The 16,060-nt window shown below is 36.8% G+C and overlaps 1 protein-coding gene across 2 annotated transcripts in view; it reads left to right on the plus strand.

Annotated features, from left to right (window-relative positions):
* Nucleotides 1-16,060, plus strand: part of LOC145731083 (laminin subunit gamma-1-like) — a 38,562-nt gene that overhangs the window by 7,331 nt on the left and 15,171 nt on the right. For both annotated transcript variants that reach the window (XM_081982672.1, XM_081982673.1), the window contains exons 2-5: nucleotides 2,909-3,211; nucleotides 5,789-6,077; nucleotides 10,448-10,644; nucleotides 10,701-10,912. In XM_081982672.1, the coding sequence (XP_081838798.1) occupies nucleotides 2,983-3,211; nucleotides 5,789-6,077; nucleotides 10,448-10,644; nucleotides 10,701-10,912 (927 nt within the window). In that variant the 5' untranslated portion in view covers nucleotides 2,909-2,982. The remainder of the gene's footprint in view (nucleotides 1-2,908; nucleotides 3,212-5,788; nucleotides 6,078-10,447; nucleotides 10,645-10,700; nucleotides 10,913-16,060) is intronic.

Here is a 16,060-nt window from a genome sequence, read left to right on the forward strand (position 1 = left end):
ATGTAACCATCCAGAACCTAAATCAAGAGCTTAAAGTTAAAAAAATACTACATATTAATGATACATCTCTGCGAATTTTGGTAAATAAATTAGGTTTCAAATTTAGACGGAATTCTATGATCCAAACGGAGACTTCTCATAAATAAAAAATGTTATTTCGATCAAGATATTTTTGATTTGCTTTGGTATAAGGTTGTTTTAGTGCAAATTTGCAGCCAAAGATCTCTACTTTCTGACTGACAATACACGCAAAATTTTAAACGTGACCAAGCTTTAGACACGCCCTTTTCTATAATATGAACACAACAGGTTTGTTGACGAAAACTTGATTTGATTCATATGATTATAAATGACGTAGCCTTTGTGACGCACGGGTAAACTCACTCCGCGAGAACAGTAATCCTGTTGATATGGCTTACGTCAGGATTGTTGTATCCATTTTCGGAAAAAATCTAAATTTCTTTGGACACATGACGTTAATTTAGAAACGTTAATTTTGACCTGCACATGTTGCTATGTTAAGGAAATAGTGTACTTTTCCTAATCAGTGCGCAAAATTATGTTTTGCCGCACGTAAAAGTAGCTAAGACAAACGACGCGAAGCGGAGTTCGGATAAGCTTTAAGGTGTTAGGAACAATATTATTTCTACAAATGAAATAACTATACATTTTGTTTTTAATTTTAAACTTTTATTGGCAATTTTCTGGGAAAATGGTACTTTGCATATGTAAAAGTGTGGGCAAAGTAGCTTCTTTGCGGTCATTCGTAGTAAAAATATACAGGGTTATTCACGTTATTCGACACTGAAGATTGTGACTAAACTATTTAGTTTTATTAAATTTCGTCCTATTACTAGTCAATTATTCAACGCTTAGCAACGATTTAAATAATTTTTTATTCACTAGAGCTTTTAAAAAAAATTATGCACTTTAGGGATTAAAAGTAATTTTAATCCCTGGGGGATTTAAAGTAAATTCTTCCAAATTAAACAATGATTTTATTGAAATTTTATTTATTTGTTAAAGTGTAAGGACGAAAAAGGATAATTAACATAAACTAATAACTTAAATCTAGTTCTTATTATTATATATATTTACATTTATATTGACTTTGGTGCAGTTTGCAAGGCTAACGAAGGGTGGACAATTGGAAGCAACATTTTTAGTAGTAAACATATTCTGCACATACGTAGCAGTTGCCGTTGTCTCATTTTCTGAAATTGATCTTTCTATGGTTGATGCTGATGCCATATCAACATCGGAGAAGACATTGGTGAATATTTGATCGGCAACATTCTTCTTTTGATACAATGAATTTTCAACATAACCTTCAGCAACAGAACTGCTTTTCCAGCCACCATGTCTTTTCAACATATCTATGGTTGATCCAGAGTCGGCAAGTAAAGAAGCTGATGATCTGCGAAAACAATGCCCAGTATATACGTTTGCGTTTGGTAGTCTCAAGTAGCAATTCTCCTTGGTAGCTGTCCAAATGTATTTTTTGTAAGACACAAAAAATCGTGTATGCTTTGTAGACCAATATACTTTCTCACTAATTCCACTACATTCGTAGAGTTTTCGCCAGACGTTTTTATCACAAACAAGCGATCCTTTCCTGATTTTGTACCCCGTAGATTTACCAGAAAAAAGCTTTTATGATCCGAGACATCGTTGCAGTCTAGCTGGCAGAGCTCCTTTCCTCGACATGCTCCAGCGACTCCCATAATCAGCACCACCTGCAACAAAATTGTCTCCTGTCAGTACATTTTGTAGACAAAAATAATCAATAGTAGTACTATCAGGAAAATATTCAAAGTAAAGAAAATAATCTTACCTTTTGGGCTAGATATTGTTCATCTGGAGAATTTTGAGGAAAATCTCTTATATGGTCGAAATCCAACTTCTTCGGCTTATAATGGTCATTCTGTCTCTTTAGAAATGCCTGGAGTTTACTGTATTTGCTGATGTCGACGTTTGCTTCAGATATTATAGTGGCTTTGATCATGGAATATTGGCTCCATAGAGAAGATGCCTTGAGCTTCTTAGACTTCTGCAGGAAGTAAGCCAGGAGCACCTTTTCATCCGTAAAATTCTCTGCATTCTGTTCAACGCACCATTTTTGGTAAACAAGAAACTGTTTTTTGTGAGCCTCGCGAGATTTTTCTGGAAGAAGGCCTCTTGGGCGGCCTCTTCAATGTTCATTTTCAAAAAATACGATTTTTCTGGACTCACCGTTTGATAACAACTGATTGACATTTGTTTTGTGCCATAGCAACACTTCCAGGGCACAATAAATTTTAAGTGAATCCACCATGCCAACAACAATCAATAACAACTATCAGTAATACGAGAGTACCGTTGTAACCATTGTTAGTTTTGTAATTTTTCTTATTTTTAGTTTCTCGCATTCTAAAGTGCATAAAATAGTATTTAAACCTCGTGACTAAAGTGTCTTTTAATTATTAAAAGAACCACTTTAGTCCCAAGGTTAGAATATACTATTACGATAGGGATGCTTAGTAGATACCAACACGCTTATTTTAAATGAAACTCCCTGTATATTTTTGCATTGTTGGATTCTACTACAAATTCTATATACAGGGTGTCCGGATTTAGAGTGTTTTGACAGGAAAATCCCATTTCCCGGCTAGATAATAATGGCAAAAACCGTTATTTTGATATCTGGTCAGTTCGCGGCGCTAGAGGGCGTTTTTCAAATTTCGCAACTTAATTAAAATATCGAACTGAAACACAAACATTCCTAAGACACTTTTTCGATGTGATTTCAGTGGCGTGCTTGGTTTTTTGCTACTGTCCTCCGTTTTCTCTATAATTGACATTTTTTTCAAAACACTCTAAATCCCTGACACCCTGTACAAAGTTATAACCAAGTGTGGTGGTTTCGTAGGAACTCCCGAAGATTGCCAACCTTGCGATTGTCCCGAAGGGGGCGCTTGCATCCAAATCGACGATAACGTAACGATGTGCACCGAGTGTCCTCTGGGATATTCAGGGTTGAAGTGCGACAGTTGCTCTGACGGGTTCTTTGGCGACCCTTCAGGGAAATTGGGTGCTCGTAGCGGGTGCCAACAGTGCGAGTGCAATCAGAATATCGATCCGAACGCCATAGGAAACTGCAATACGACAACTGGAGAGTGTTTGCGGTGCATTTACAATACTGGAGGTGAAAACTGTCAAACTTGTCTACCAGGTTGGTACCGCACATTATTTTGTGTTGTAATTTTGTTTTTTGTTAGTGTTGTTGTCAAAAGAAAATGTCACTGCACTGTGCACTTTTCCAAAAATGAATTGATTATTTGAAACATTCCGTGGACATATCGTATGATCGTAGGTAGCTAATGAATGGAGCTGTCACGTGACGTTGAGCGCGCACTGTTAAGTTGCCCCGTTTGGCCGCTAGAGGACGTCAAATTTGACTACCTTTTTACGGACATTTTGCTAAATTTCTTTTTTATTGAATATAACATTTTTCCGTACAACTCACCGGTTGACCTTAAAAAAACTGATTTTTTGAGGTTTTTGTAGGAATATTTTGAAAATCATCTTCAACTGCCTTTATTAGTTTAGGATAATGGTAGATATGTGAGGAAAAGTGTGAAAATGTACTAACTATGTGTCCTACCGACAAGACCTCTCTAAACAAATTGAAAGCTGCTTAAATTTGCTACAAGTTTTATTCCGTCAAGTTTTTTTGATATCTTGTAAAGTTTTCGAGATATCCGCTCTTGAAACTGTGTAACTTTGAAACATTTTTTTCTTCACATTATCGCTCTTTTTGACCGGATAACTCTTTAACAATGCCCCGAAAAGCTGAATGTGTGTGTTGGTAAGCAAGTAATGGCTAAAATGGTCAATTCAACATTTTCTAACATCAAATTGACTCGAAAAGACCGAGCTCTTCCTCTTTCAACAGTGATCGGTGCAAATCAACGACGAAAAGAATGCTGCGGAACCATTCTTGCTATTCCGACGTATATCAGCGCTGTACAAACTATTCAACATTACGACCAAGGATGTACATGTCGCACAGCTACAAATCGTATTTGACGTAATGCTTCTCCTTCATAAAGTAATTTGGCAAAGAGGTGCAAAGATATCGACAATCTGCAAGAGCTACATCCACTTTATCACGAAGAATTACCAGGGAAAGAGATGTACTGTGTAGTCTTTGACGGTTATTCGTCATTCATCTCAAGCACAAAGCAGCAAAGGCGCTATCGACTCAGGAAGTCTGCAGACATCTATTTCAGCGAAGACACCGAGATAAACAAGTCAAACAAGAAGATTTTCTGTCGAATCAGTTCAACAAAAGCAGACTCAAAAATGGTGAGGTTTTGTTTTTTTGTTTATCAATCCCAATCCTCTCAATCTATAGGGCTTGATAACCAAATAACAAAACCTTGATTCCAGTATAGTCAACTGGATGCCAGAAATGATACTATCATTTAAAGTAGACTCATCAACATGCTTAAGGTGAAGCTTGAGAACGATGGGATTGGGACCCTTCAAGCAGAAAGTGATGCGGACGTACTGATTGTGGATACGGCTGTGGAAATGTCGGAAACGACAGCTGTCTGCATTGTGGGAGAAGATGCCTGGACGTGGAAAGATGAGAGATTCCTTATTCTCGTCTCAAGAGCTTCGGCCCCAAGGTTTCAATGCTGTTTTTGCATGCATTTACTGGATGAACATCTTTCGCATTTCGAAAAAGCGAGGTCGCATTTGCGAAGTTGTATCTGAAGTCGCCAGAGATCCAGAAAGCGTCAGCAGATCCTTCCTCTACCATCGCCCAAGTAGAAAAGGCAGGTGAAACCTGTATGTCAAAGTGGTATGGAGCTCCAGCGAGAGGTCTCCCTGAATGCCTTACTTCTTGTTTGCCTCCCACCGAAGGAGCAATAAAACAGCATTCCCTCAGAACATTCCATCAAGTTCAGCTGTGGCTAGGAAATGACCTGCCTCCTTAGCTGTATGGGTGGAAGATTGAGAACAAGTGCACAGTGAGTTAGCAGCTGCACCGGACGATATTCTTAAAATGATTTTCTGCCGTTGCACGAAAGACTGTGTCGGCGCGTGGCTGCAAAAAAGCAAGCCTCAAGTGTTCCCAAGCATGCCAAAATTGCCAGGGGAACTGCCTGAATGGGGTCCCTCAAGTTGACTCCGAAAATGAAGATAATCAGGAGGATCCTGTGACCGTTTCTTTACAGGGGTCCGATGGAGAAGACGACTGAAACTGCTTTAACATTTCAAGGAGACAATAGATGAAGTAGCAAAGAAGTATACATTATTGAGATAGAGATTTTCATGCTCTACAACCCTATGGCCAGTATTTAGTTATTCGGGATCAAAAAACAACAAAAAATTATAAAATTACAAACTTTCATGAGCGGATATCTCGAAAACTATAAAAGATATCAAAAAACATGACGGACGGAATTATCCTGTATACAGAGAGTGTGGAAAGATAAAATCTTCTAAAAAATCACTTTTTAGACCGAATTGGTAAACCTACTTAAGCTTCAGGGTACGAAATAGCCATCTGCCAAGTTTTACCTGTAGTTTTGTCTGTTGTCCAAATCCTATCTAGGCCATGCGCGATAAGCATTAATTTAACTTAACTAAACTTAATAGAAAATTCGATTTCACAAATGTCCACATTAGACAAGATGACAAAATTGTTTATTTCATATGTTTGATATGAGAGAAACAAAGATGTAACAAGATGACGTCATTCTCTCTCTCGGTCTCTCTAATTAACAAAATTGGACAGGATACTTTGGAAACGCTCTGGTGCTCCCCAAAGGGGATTGCCAGAAGTGTCAGTGCAACCCGGAAGGCACCGACGACTCGGACGGGGAACCGATCTGCGACCAATCGACTGGCAGCTGTCAGTGTAAAAGCCACGTGATTGGCTCCAATTGTGACAAGTGCGAGAACGGGTACTTTAATCTAGCGAGCGGTGAAGGCTGTCAAAGTTGCAACTGCGATCCTATCGGTGCATTCAATCAAACTTGCGACGCGTACACTGGACAGTGTTTTTGTCGTCAAGGAGTAACTGGGTGAGTATTAGGTTTTGTTTGTCAAATTGACATCTGAAATTGATTGATTTGTCCTTAAACTGGACATTTTCTCAATTTATAGTTGCACATTTTTTGCTAAATTGGTATATTTCATAAAGTGACTCGTAAATATCCAAATATACGGGGTGTCCGGATTTAGAGTGTTTTGACAGGAAAACCCCAGTTCTCGGCTAGATAGAAAAATACTAGTATACATGTCTCTAGAGGTCGATTTTCGGGAAAAAATTAATGGCAAAAACCGTATTTTGATATCTTATCAGTAAATATCAACCATTTTAAAAACTCCTCAACTTTTACGCCGTTTACTATACAATGGAAGTATCTCTATAGTTAATCTTACAAATAAGCCACCATGGCAAGCAGTGCTGAGGTAGTGCACTCCAAATTGGTTCTGGAGTGCAAAACAACCCTGGCTGGCCCAAAAGAACGACATACGTCTCGTGTGGGTTCCGGGACATGAAGAAGCGGATCAACTGGCAAAACTGGGCACTCAGAAAGTGCCTGTTGATCCAGAGCCGACTGTGGGGATCGCCAATAGCAGGGTGATCCAGTCGCTAAAATCCGCCACAGATATGAGGCAGGCCAAAGAACTCATCACTGGCCCCTCAGTCAAAAATACGAAACACCTGCTGGAACTAAGCAGAGAGAACTTAAGGACGGTGACTGGCCACTGCCAGCTGAGACGGCATCCAGTACTTGATGGGTATAACCGAAGATCCTACTTGTCGAGGATGCTTGGAAGAAGAAGAGTCGGCAGGACACATCTTAATGTGGTGTCCAGCCTTCACTCGTTCGCGGACAGCATTCCTGGGACGGTCAATAATGACGCCCAGGGAATTCAAGGAGCTAGGACCTAGCAGACTGGTTGGCTTTATAAAGTCGACTGGACTGGTGCAGCTACCAACAACCGGGACGTGACGGGCCCATACAGGAGGCCTATATGTTTCTTGGTTTGCCAAACAACAAGACAAGCGTGTCAAAGTTTGAACTACCGGAAACACTGTTTGAAAGGACAGTCAAAGAGAAAATCGCTTGTTGAACCCACTTGCAAGAAGAAAAAAAGAGGTGTTAAGCACATTTTTAGAATCCTCATTGAATTTCCTATCCAATAACCTAAAAATACATTACAAAATTTAATACAGTCAAAAAGAAAAGCGTGTCAAAGTTTGAACTGTCAGAAACATAGTTTTGAAAGATAGTCAAGGACAAAATCGCCTCTAAAACCCACTTGAAGTGAGAAAATGACTGTTTTAAGCACATTTTTGAAATCCTCATTAAATTGCCTATCCAATAACCTAAAAAAACATTACAAAATTTAGTACAGTCAAAAAGAAAAGCGTGTGAAAGTTTGAACTGTCAGAAACATAGTTTTGAAAGATAGTCAAGGACATAATCGATTCAAAAACCCACTTGGAGTGAGAAAATGACTGTTTGAAGCATATTTTTGAAATCCTCATTAAATTGCCTATCCATGAACCTAAAAAAACATTACAACATTTAGTACAATAAGGGAGAAAAGCGGTGTGAAAGTTTGAACTGCCAGAAAGACAGTTTGAAAGGACAGTCAAGGACAAAATTGCCTCTAAAACAAACTTGGAGTGAGAAAATGACTGTTTTAAGCACATTTTTAAAATCCTCATTAAATTTCCTACCCAATAACCTAAAAAAACATTACAAAATTTAGTACAGTCAAAAAGAAAAGCGTGTCAAAGTTTGAACTGTTAGAAACATAGTTTTGAAAGACACTCAAGGACATAATCGCCTCTAAAACCCACTTGGAGTGAGAAAATGACTGTTTTAAGCACATTTTTGGAATCCTCATTAAATTTCCTATCCATTAACCTAAAAAAACATTACAAAATTTAGTACAGTCAAAAAGAAAAGCGTGAGAAAGTTTGAACTGTCAGAAACATAGTTTTGAAAGATAGTCAAGGACATAATTGCTTCAAAAACCCACTTGGAGTGAGAAAATGACTGTTTAAAGCACATTTTTGAAATCCTCATTAAATTGCCTATCCAATAACCTAAAAAACTATTACAAAATTTAGTACAATAAGGGAGAAAAGCGGTGTGAAAGTTTGAACTGCCAGAAAGACAGTTTGAAGGGATAGTCAAGGACAAAATTGCCTCTAAAACCCACTTGGAGTGAGAAAATGACTATTTTAAGCACATTTTTGAAATCCTTATTAAATTTCCTATCCAATAACCTAAAAAAACATTACAAAATTTAGTACAGTCAAAAAGAAAAGCGTGTCAAAGTTTGAACTGTTAGAAACATAGTTTTGAAAGACACTCAAGGACATAATCGCCTCTAAAACCCACTTGGAGTGAGAAAATGACTGTTTTAAGCACATTTTTGGAATCCTCATTAAATTTCCTACCCAATAACCTAAAAAAACATTACAAAATTTAGTACAGTCAAAAAGAAAAGCGTGTGAAAGTTTGAACTGTCAGAAACATAGTTTTGAAAGATAGTCAAGGACATAATCGCTTCAAAAACCCACTTGGAGTGAGAAAATGACTGTTTGAAGCATATTTTTGAAATCCTCATTAAATTGCCTATCCAATAACCTCAAAAACTATTACAACATTTAGTACAATAAGGGAGAAAAGCGGTGTGAAAGTTTGAACTGCCAGAAAGACAGTTTGAAAGGATAGTCAAGGACAAAATTGCCTCTAAAACCCACTTGGAGTGAGAAAATGACTGTTTTAAGCACATTTTTAGAATCCTCATTAAATTTCCTATCCAGTAACCTAAAAAAACATTACAAAATTTAGTACAGTCAAAAAGAAAAGCGTGTCAAAGTTTGAACTGCCAGAAAGACAGTTTGAAAGGACAGTCAAGGACAAAATTGCCTCTAAAACTCACTTGGAGTGAGAAAATGACTATTTTAAGCACATTTTTGAAATCCTTATTAAATTTCCTACCCAATAACCTAAAAAAACATTACAAAATTTAGTACAGTCAAAAAGAAAAGCGTGTGAAAGTTTGAACTGTCAGAAACATAGTTTTGAAAGATAGTCAAGGACATAATTGCTTCAAAAACCCACTTGGAGTGAGAAAATGACTGTTTGAAGCATATTTTTGAAATCCTCATTAAATTGCCTATCCAATAACCTAAAAAACTATTACAACATTTAGTACAATAAGGGAGAAAAGCGGTGTGAAAGTGTGAACTGCCAGAAAGACAGTTTGAAAGGATAGTCAAGGACAAAATTGCCTCTAAAACCCACGGAGTGAGAAAATGACTATTTTAAGCACATTTTTGAAATCCTTATTAAATTTCCTATCCAATAACCTAAAAAAACATTACAAAATTTAGTACAGTTAAAAAGAAAAGCGTGTCAAAGTTTGAACTGCCAGAAAGACAGTTTGAAAGGACAGTCAAGGACAAAATTGCCTATAAAACAAACTTGGAGTGAGAAAATGACTGTTTTAAGCACATTTTTAGAATCCTCATTAAATTTCCTATCCAGTAACCTAAAAAAAACATTACAAAATTTAGTATAGTCAAAAAGAAAAGCGTGTCAAAATTTGAACTGTTAGAAACATAGTTTTGAAAGACAGTCAAGGACATAATCGCCTCTAAAACCCACTTGGAGTGAGAAAATGACTGTTTGAAGCACATTTTTGAAATCCTTATTAAATTTCCTATCCAGTAACCTAAAAAAACATTACAAAATTTAGTACAGTCAAAAAGAAAAGCGTGTCAAAATTTGAACTGTTAGAAACATAGTTTTGAAAGACAGTCAAGGACATAATCGCCTCTAAAACCCACTTGGAGTGAGAAAATGACTATTTTAAGCACATTTTTGAAATCCTTATTAAATTTCCTATCCAATAACCTAAAAAAACATTACAAAATTTAGTACAGTCAAAAAGAAAAGCGTGTCAAAGTTTGAACTGCCAGAAAGACAGTTTGAAAGGACAGTCAAGGACAAAATTGCCTCTAAAACAAACTTGGAGTGAGAAAATGACTGTTTTAAGCACATTTTTAGAATCCTCATTAAATTGCCTCTCCAATAACCTAAAAAACTATTACAACATTTAGTACAATAAGGGAGAAAAGCGGTGTGAAAGTTTGAACTGCCAGAAAGACAGTTTGAAGGGATAGTCAAGGACAAAATTGCCTCTAAAACCCACTTGGAGTGAGAAAATGACAGTTTTAAGACAAATTTTTGAAACTTCTCGTAATCCAGATCAATGAACTAGCATAGTATGACTGGATGGGACATGTCGTGTTTCGATTAATAAGATTTCTTTTTGTGTCTATTACCCGTTTTTTTTTGTTAACAAAACTACGGGAAATGCCTCTAATAAACATAACTTTTTACGATTTTTTTTCTAGTTTACGTTGCGATCATTGCGAGGCTCGTAAGTACGGTTTTTCGCTTGGCGGTTGTAAAGAGTGCGAATGCGACAAAATCGGATCCAAAGACTTGCAATGCGATTCGTCCGGTCAGTGTCCGTGCTTGGACAACGTGGAAGGGCGCACGTGCGACCAATGCAAGGAGAACAAGTACAACAGACAGAAAGGATGCATCGGTAATACCCCACCGACATTGGCCCGACAATTCAGCTAAACAAATGTTAATATTAAGATTGTCCGGACTGTTACAATCTGGTGCAGGACGCCTACAAGAACCACACGAGGAAGCTGCAACGACTCGGAGACATCCTCAGCGAGGTGGAGCATCAGCCCACTGTGATCAAGGACGACGAGTTTCCGGACGAGCTGGGGAAATTGGAAAATGATATTGATGATTTTTACGATGACGCCAAGAAGGCTACTGGAGAACATAGTATATTTGAGGTAATTAACTTTTTACATTAGACAGGGTGGTCCAGTTTTAAATGTCAATAATTCACCATTCCATAGCCAATTATAAAATATGTTGACATTCATTATGTCATTTTCCTGAAAAGTGCTTCCTAAGGAAAATACAGCCATTCAAATTTCTGTTTAAAAAATCGTTTTTTTTTTTGTCATAACTGTCAAACCGTTGGAGCAATATTGATCAAATTTGGAACAAGCACTTTATTACACGTTATTACGGTCAAAAACCCAAAACTAACCCAACCCAACTTAAAAATTGTCTTGGAAACGGAAAATTCACTTAAGAAGTTTCTTCTTCTTCTTCTTCTTAAGGTGCCGTATCCATTAATGAATGTTGGCGACTATTCTGGCATACTCGCTACGATCTTGTGCGATTCTAAAAAGTGCGTGGGCATCGAGGTTTGTCCAGTCTCTTATGTTCTTCAGCCACGAAAATTTCTTTCTCCCGATGCCTCTCCTTCCTTCGATTTTTCCCTCCATAATCAACTGTAGGAACTGGTACTTGGAATTTCTGAATATATGACCGAGGTATGCGGCTCTTCTTCTTTTTACTGTCTGCAGCAGTTCTCTTTCTATACCCATTCTGTTTAGTACTTCCTCGTTCGTTGCGTGTTCCGTCCACGGAATCTTCAACATTCTTCTCAGCACCCACATTTCAAACGCCTCTGGTCGGTTCATGACATTGGCCTTTTTCAATTGGCAATTTCTGGGAGGTTTGCAGAAGTATTTAGAAGCATCTGACACTTTGTAAATATTTTTGTAAGATTAAAGAGACTTGTAGAGGTTTCTGGCAAAGTCTGTAAGGTTTTTAGTAGTATTTAAAAGCCTTTGACACTTGAAAACATGTTTGTAAAGTTAAAGAAACCTGTAAAGGCTTCTGGCAATTTCTGGTAAGTTTTCAGTGGTATTTAGAAGCCTTTGATACTTTGGAAACATTTTTGTAAAGTTAAAGAGACTTGTAGAGGTTTCTGGCAATTTCTGGGAGGTTTGCAGAAGTATTTAGAGGCATATGACACTTTGGAAATATTGTCCATGTCTCCACTCCGTACAGCAGAACAGAGTAAATGTAGCATTTTACAAAACGGTACCGTAATGCCAAATTAAGGCTGTTGTTGCTGAGAAGTGCTCTCATATTCATAAATGTTACCCTGGCTTGTTCAATTCTGCTTCGTATCTCTACGTCTGGGTCCAAGTCTTCAGTTAACCAGCTTCCCAGATATCTAAACTTTGATACTTGTTGGATTTTCTTACCGTTCACTGTGATGTTCAGGTTCACATTTGATGTTCTGCTAACCATCATCACCTTCGTTTTGTCTATGTTAATTCTTAGGCCGAGTCGTTCACCTTCGGTAGATATCTTTATGATGAGACGTTGTAGTGCTTCCTGGCTATCCGCTATTATAACTGTGTCGTCAGCATAGCGTAAAGCTCGGTTCTCATGTATCCGGAATTATAACGGAGCGCGGGATGCGGAACGTGCGGAATGAATGCTTTTTACGCACGGAAAACTCCTTGTCGTTCACATGTGACGAGTGACACAGCTGCGGAATGGTTGACGGAATAGTGTTAATACAAGTGGATTTTACAGGCGATTTTGTCCTTGACTGTCCTTTCAAACTGTGTTTCTGTTAGTTCAAACTTTGACACTGTTTTTCTCTCTGACTGTACTGAATTTGGTAGTGTTTTTTTAGGTTAGTGGATAGGAAATTTAATGAGGATTCCAAAAATGTGCTTAAAACTGTCATTTTCATACTACAAATGGGTTTTACAGGCGATTTCGTCCTTGACTGTCCTTTCAAACTGTGTTTCTAGCAGTTCAAATTTTGACACTGTTTTTCTAACTGACTATACTCGATTTTTTAGTGTTTTTTTAGGCTATTGGATAGGAAATTTAATAAGGATTCCAAAAATGTGCTTAAAACTGTCATTTTCACACCACAAATGGGTTTTACAGGCGATTTTGTCCTTGACTGTCCTTTCAAACTGTGTTTCTGTTAGTTCAAACTTTGACACTGTTTTTCTCTCTGACTGTACTGAATTTGGTAGTGTTTTTTTAGGTTAGTGGATAGGAAATTTAATGAGGATTCCAAAAATGTGCTTAAAACTGTCATTTTCACACCACAAATGGGTTTTACAGGCGATTTTGTCCTTGACTGTCCTTTCAAACTGTGTTTCTGTTAGTTCAAACTTTGACACTGTTTTTCTCTCTGACTGTACTCAATTTGGTAGTGTTTTTTTAGGTTAGTGGATAGGAAATTTAATGAGGATTCCAAAAATGTGCTTAAAACTGTCATTTTCACACCACAAATGGGTTTTACAGGCGATTTTGTCCTTGACTGTCTTTTCAAACTGTATTTCTGTTAATTCAAACTTTGACACTGTTTTTCTCTCTGACTGTACTCAATTTGGTAGTGTTTTTTTAGGTTAGTAGATAGGAAATTTAATGAGGATTCCAAAAATGTGCTTAAAACTGTCATTTTCACACCACAAATGGGTTTTACAGGCGATTTTGTCCTTGACTGTCCTTTCAAACTGTGTTTCTGTTAGTTCAAACTTTGACACTGTTTTTCTCTCTGACTGTACTGAATTTGGTAGTGTTTTTTTAGGTTAGTGGATAGGAAATTTAATGAGGATTCCAAAAATGTGCTTAAAACTGTCATTTTCATACTACAAATGGGTTTTACAGGCGATTTCGTCCTTGACTGTCCTTTCAAACTGTGTTTCTGTTAGTTCAAACTTTGACACTGTTTTTCTCTCTGACTGTACTCAATTTGGTAGTGTTTTTTTAGGTTAGTGGATAGGAAATTTAATGAGGATTCCAAAAATGTGCTTAAAACTGTCATTTTCACACCACAAATGGGTTTTACAGGCGATTTTGTGCTTGACTGTCTTTTCAAACTATGTTTCTGTTAGTTCAAATTTTGACACTTTTTTTCTCTCTGACTGTACTCAATTTGGTAGTGTTTTTTTAGGTTAGTAGATAGGAAATTTAATGAGGATTCCAAAAATGTGCTTAAAAATGTCATTTTCACACCACAAATGGGTTTTACAGGCGATTTTGTCCTTGACTGTCTTTTCAAACAGTATTTCTGTTAGTTCAAACTTTGACACTGTTTTTCTCTCTGACTGTACTCAATTTGGTAGTGTTTTTTTAGAGTAGTAGATAGGAAATTTAATGAGGATTCCAAAAATGTGCTTAAAACTGTCATTTTCACACCACAAATGGGTTTTACAGGCGATTTTGTCCTTGACTGTCCTTTCAAACTGTGTTTCTGTTAGTTCAAACTTTGACACTGTTTTTCTCTCTGACTGTACTCAATTTGGTAGTGTTTTTTTAGGTTAGTGGATAGGAAATTTAATGAGGATTCCAAAAATGTGCTTAAAACTGTCATTTTCACACCACAAATGGGTTTTACAGGCGATTTTGTCCTTGACTGTCTTTTCAAACTGTATTTCTGTTAATTCAAACTTTGACACTGTTTTTCTCTCTGACTGTACTCAATTTGGTAGTGTTTTTTTAGGTTAGTAGATAGGAAATTTAATGAGGATTCCAAAAATGTGCTTAAAACTGTCATTTTCACACCACAAATGGGTTTTACAGGCGATTTTGTCCTTGACTGTCCTTTCAAACTGTGTTTCTGTTAGTTCAAACTTTGACACTGTTTTTCTCTCTGACTGTACTGAATTTGGTAGTGTTTTTTTAGGTTAGTGGATAGGAAATTTAATGAGGATTCCAAAAATGTGCTTAAAACTGTCATTTTCATACTACAAATGGGTTTTACAGGCGATTTCGTCCTTGACTGTCCTTTCAAACTGTGTTTCTGTTAGTTCAAACTTTGACACTGTTTTTCTCTCTGACTGTACTCAATTTGGTAGTGTTTTTTTAGGTTAGTGGATAGGAAATTTAATGAGGATTCCAAAAATGTGCTTAAAACTGTCATTTTCACACCACAAATGGGTTTTACAGGCGATTTTGTGCTTGACTGTCTTTTCAAACTATGTTTCTGTTAGTTCAAATTTTGACACTTTTTTTCTCTCTGACTGTACTCAATTTGGTAGTGTTTTTTTAGGTTAGTAGATAGGAAATTTAATGAGGATTCCAAAAATGTGCTTAAAAATGTCATTTTCACACCACAAATGGGTTTTACAGGCGATTTTGTCCTTGACTGTCTTTTCAAACAGTATTTCTGTTAGTTCAAACTTTGACACTGTTTTTCTCTCTGACTGTACTCAATTTGGTAGTGTTTTTTTAGAGTAGTAGATAGGAAATTTAATGAGGATTCCAAAAATGTGCTTAAAACTGTCATTTTCACACCACAAATGGGTTTTACAGGCGATTTTGTCCTTGACTGTCCTTTCAAACTGTGTTTCTGTTAGTTCAAACTTTGACACTGTTTTTCTCTCTGACTGTACTGAATTTGGTAGTGTTTTTTTAGAGTAGTAGATAGGAAATTTAATGAGGATTCCAAAAATGTGCTTAAAACTGTCATTTTCCCACCACAAATGGGTTTTACAGGCGATTTTGTCCTTGACTGTCTTTTCAAACTGTATTTCTGTTAATTCAAACTTTGACACTGTTTTTCTCTCTGACTGTACTCAATTTGGTAGTGTTTTTTTAGGTTAGTAGATAGGAAATTTAATGAGGATTCCAAAAATGTGCTTAAAACTGTCATTTTCACACCACAAATGGGTTTTACAGGCGATTTTGTCCTTGACTGTCCTTTCAAACTATGTTTCTGTTAGTTCAAACTTTGACTCTGTTTTTCTCTCTGACTGTACTCGATTTGCTAGTGTTTTTTTAGGTTAGTAGATAGGAAATTTAATGAGGATTCCAAAAATGTGCTTAAAACAGTCATTTTCTCACTCCAAGTTTGTTTTAGAGGCAATTTTGTCCTTGACTGTCCTTTCAAACAGTCTTTCTGGCAGTTCAAACTTTCACACCCCTTTTCTCCCTTATTGTACTAAATGTTGTAATGTTTTTTTAGGTTAATGCTTAGCTTCTTTAGTATTAAATTTCTACACTTATAGGTGCAATAAATTGTAGTATCTCTAAGAAATTCAGATTGTTTTTAGTGCTTTTTAAGACTGAAAAATCGAGTTTAAGACTATTTCCAAAAGTCAAGT

The sequence above is a fragment of the Ips typographus genome, linkage group LG6 (assembly GCF_016097725.1).
Source record: "Ips typographus isolate SLU linkage group LG6, UJ_Ityp_2.0, whole genome shotgun sequence".
NCBI lineage: Eukaryota > Metazoa > Arthropoda > Insecta > Coleoptera > Curculionidae > Ips > Ips typographus.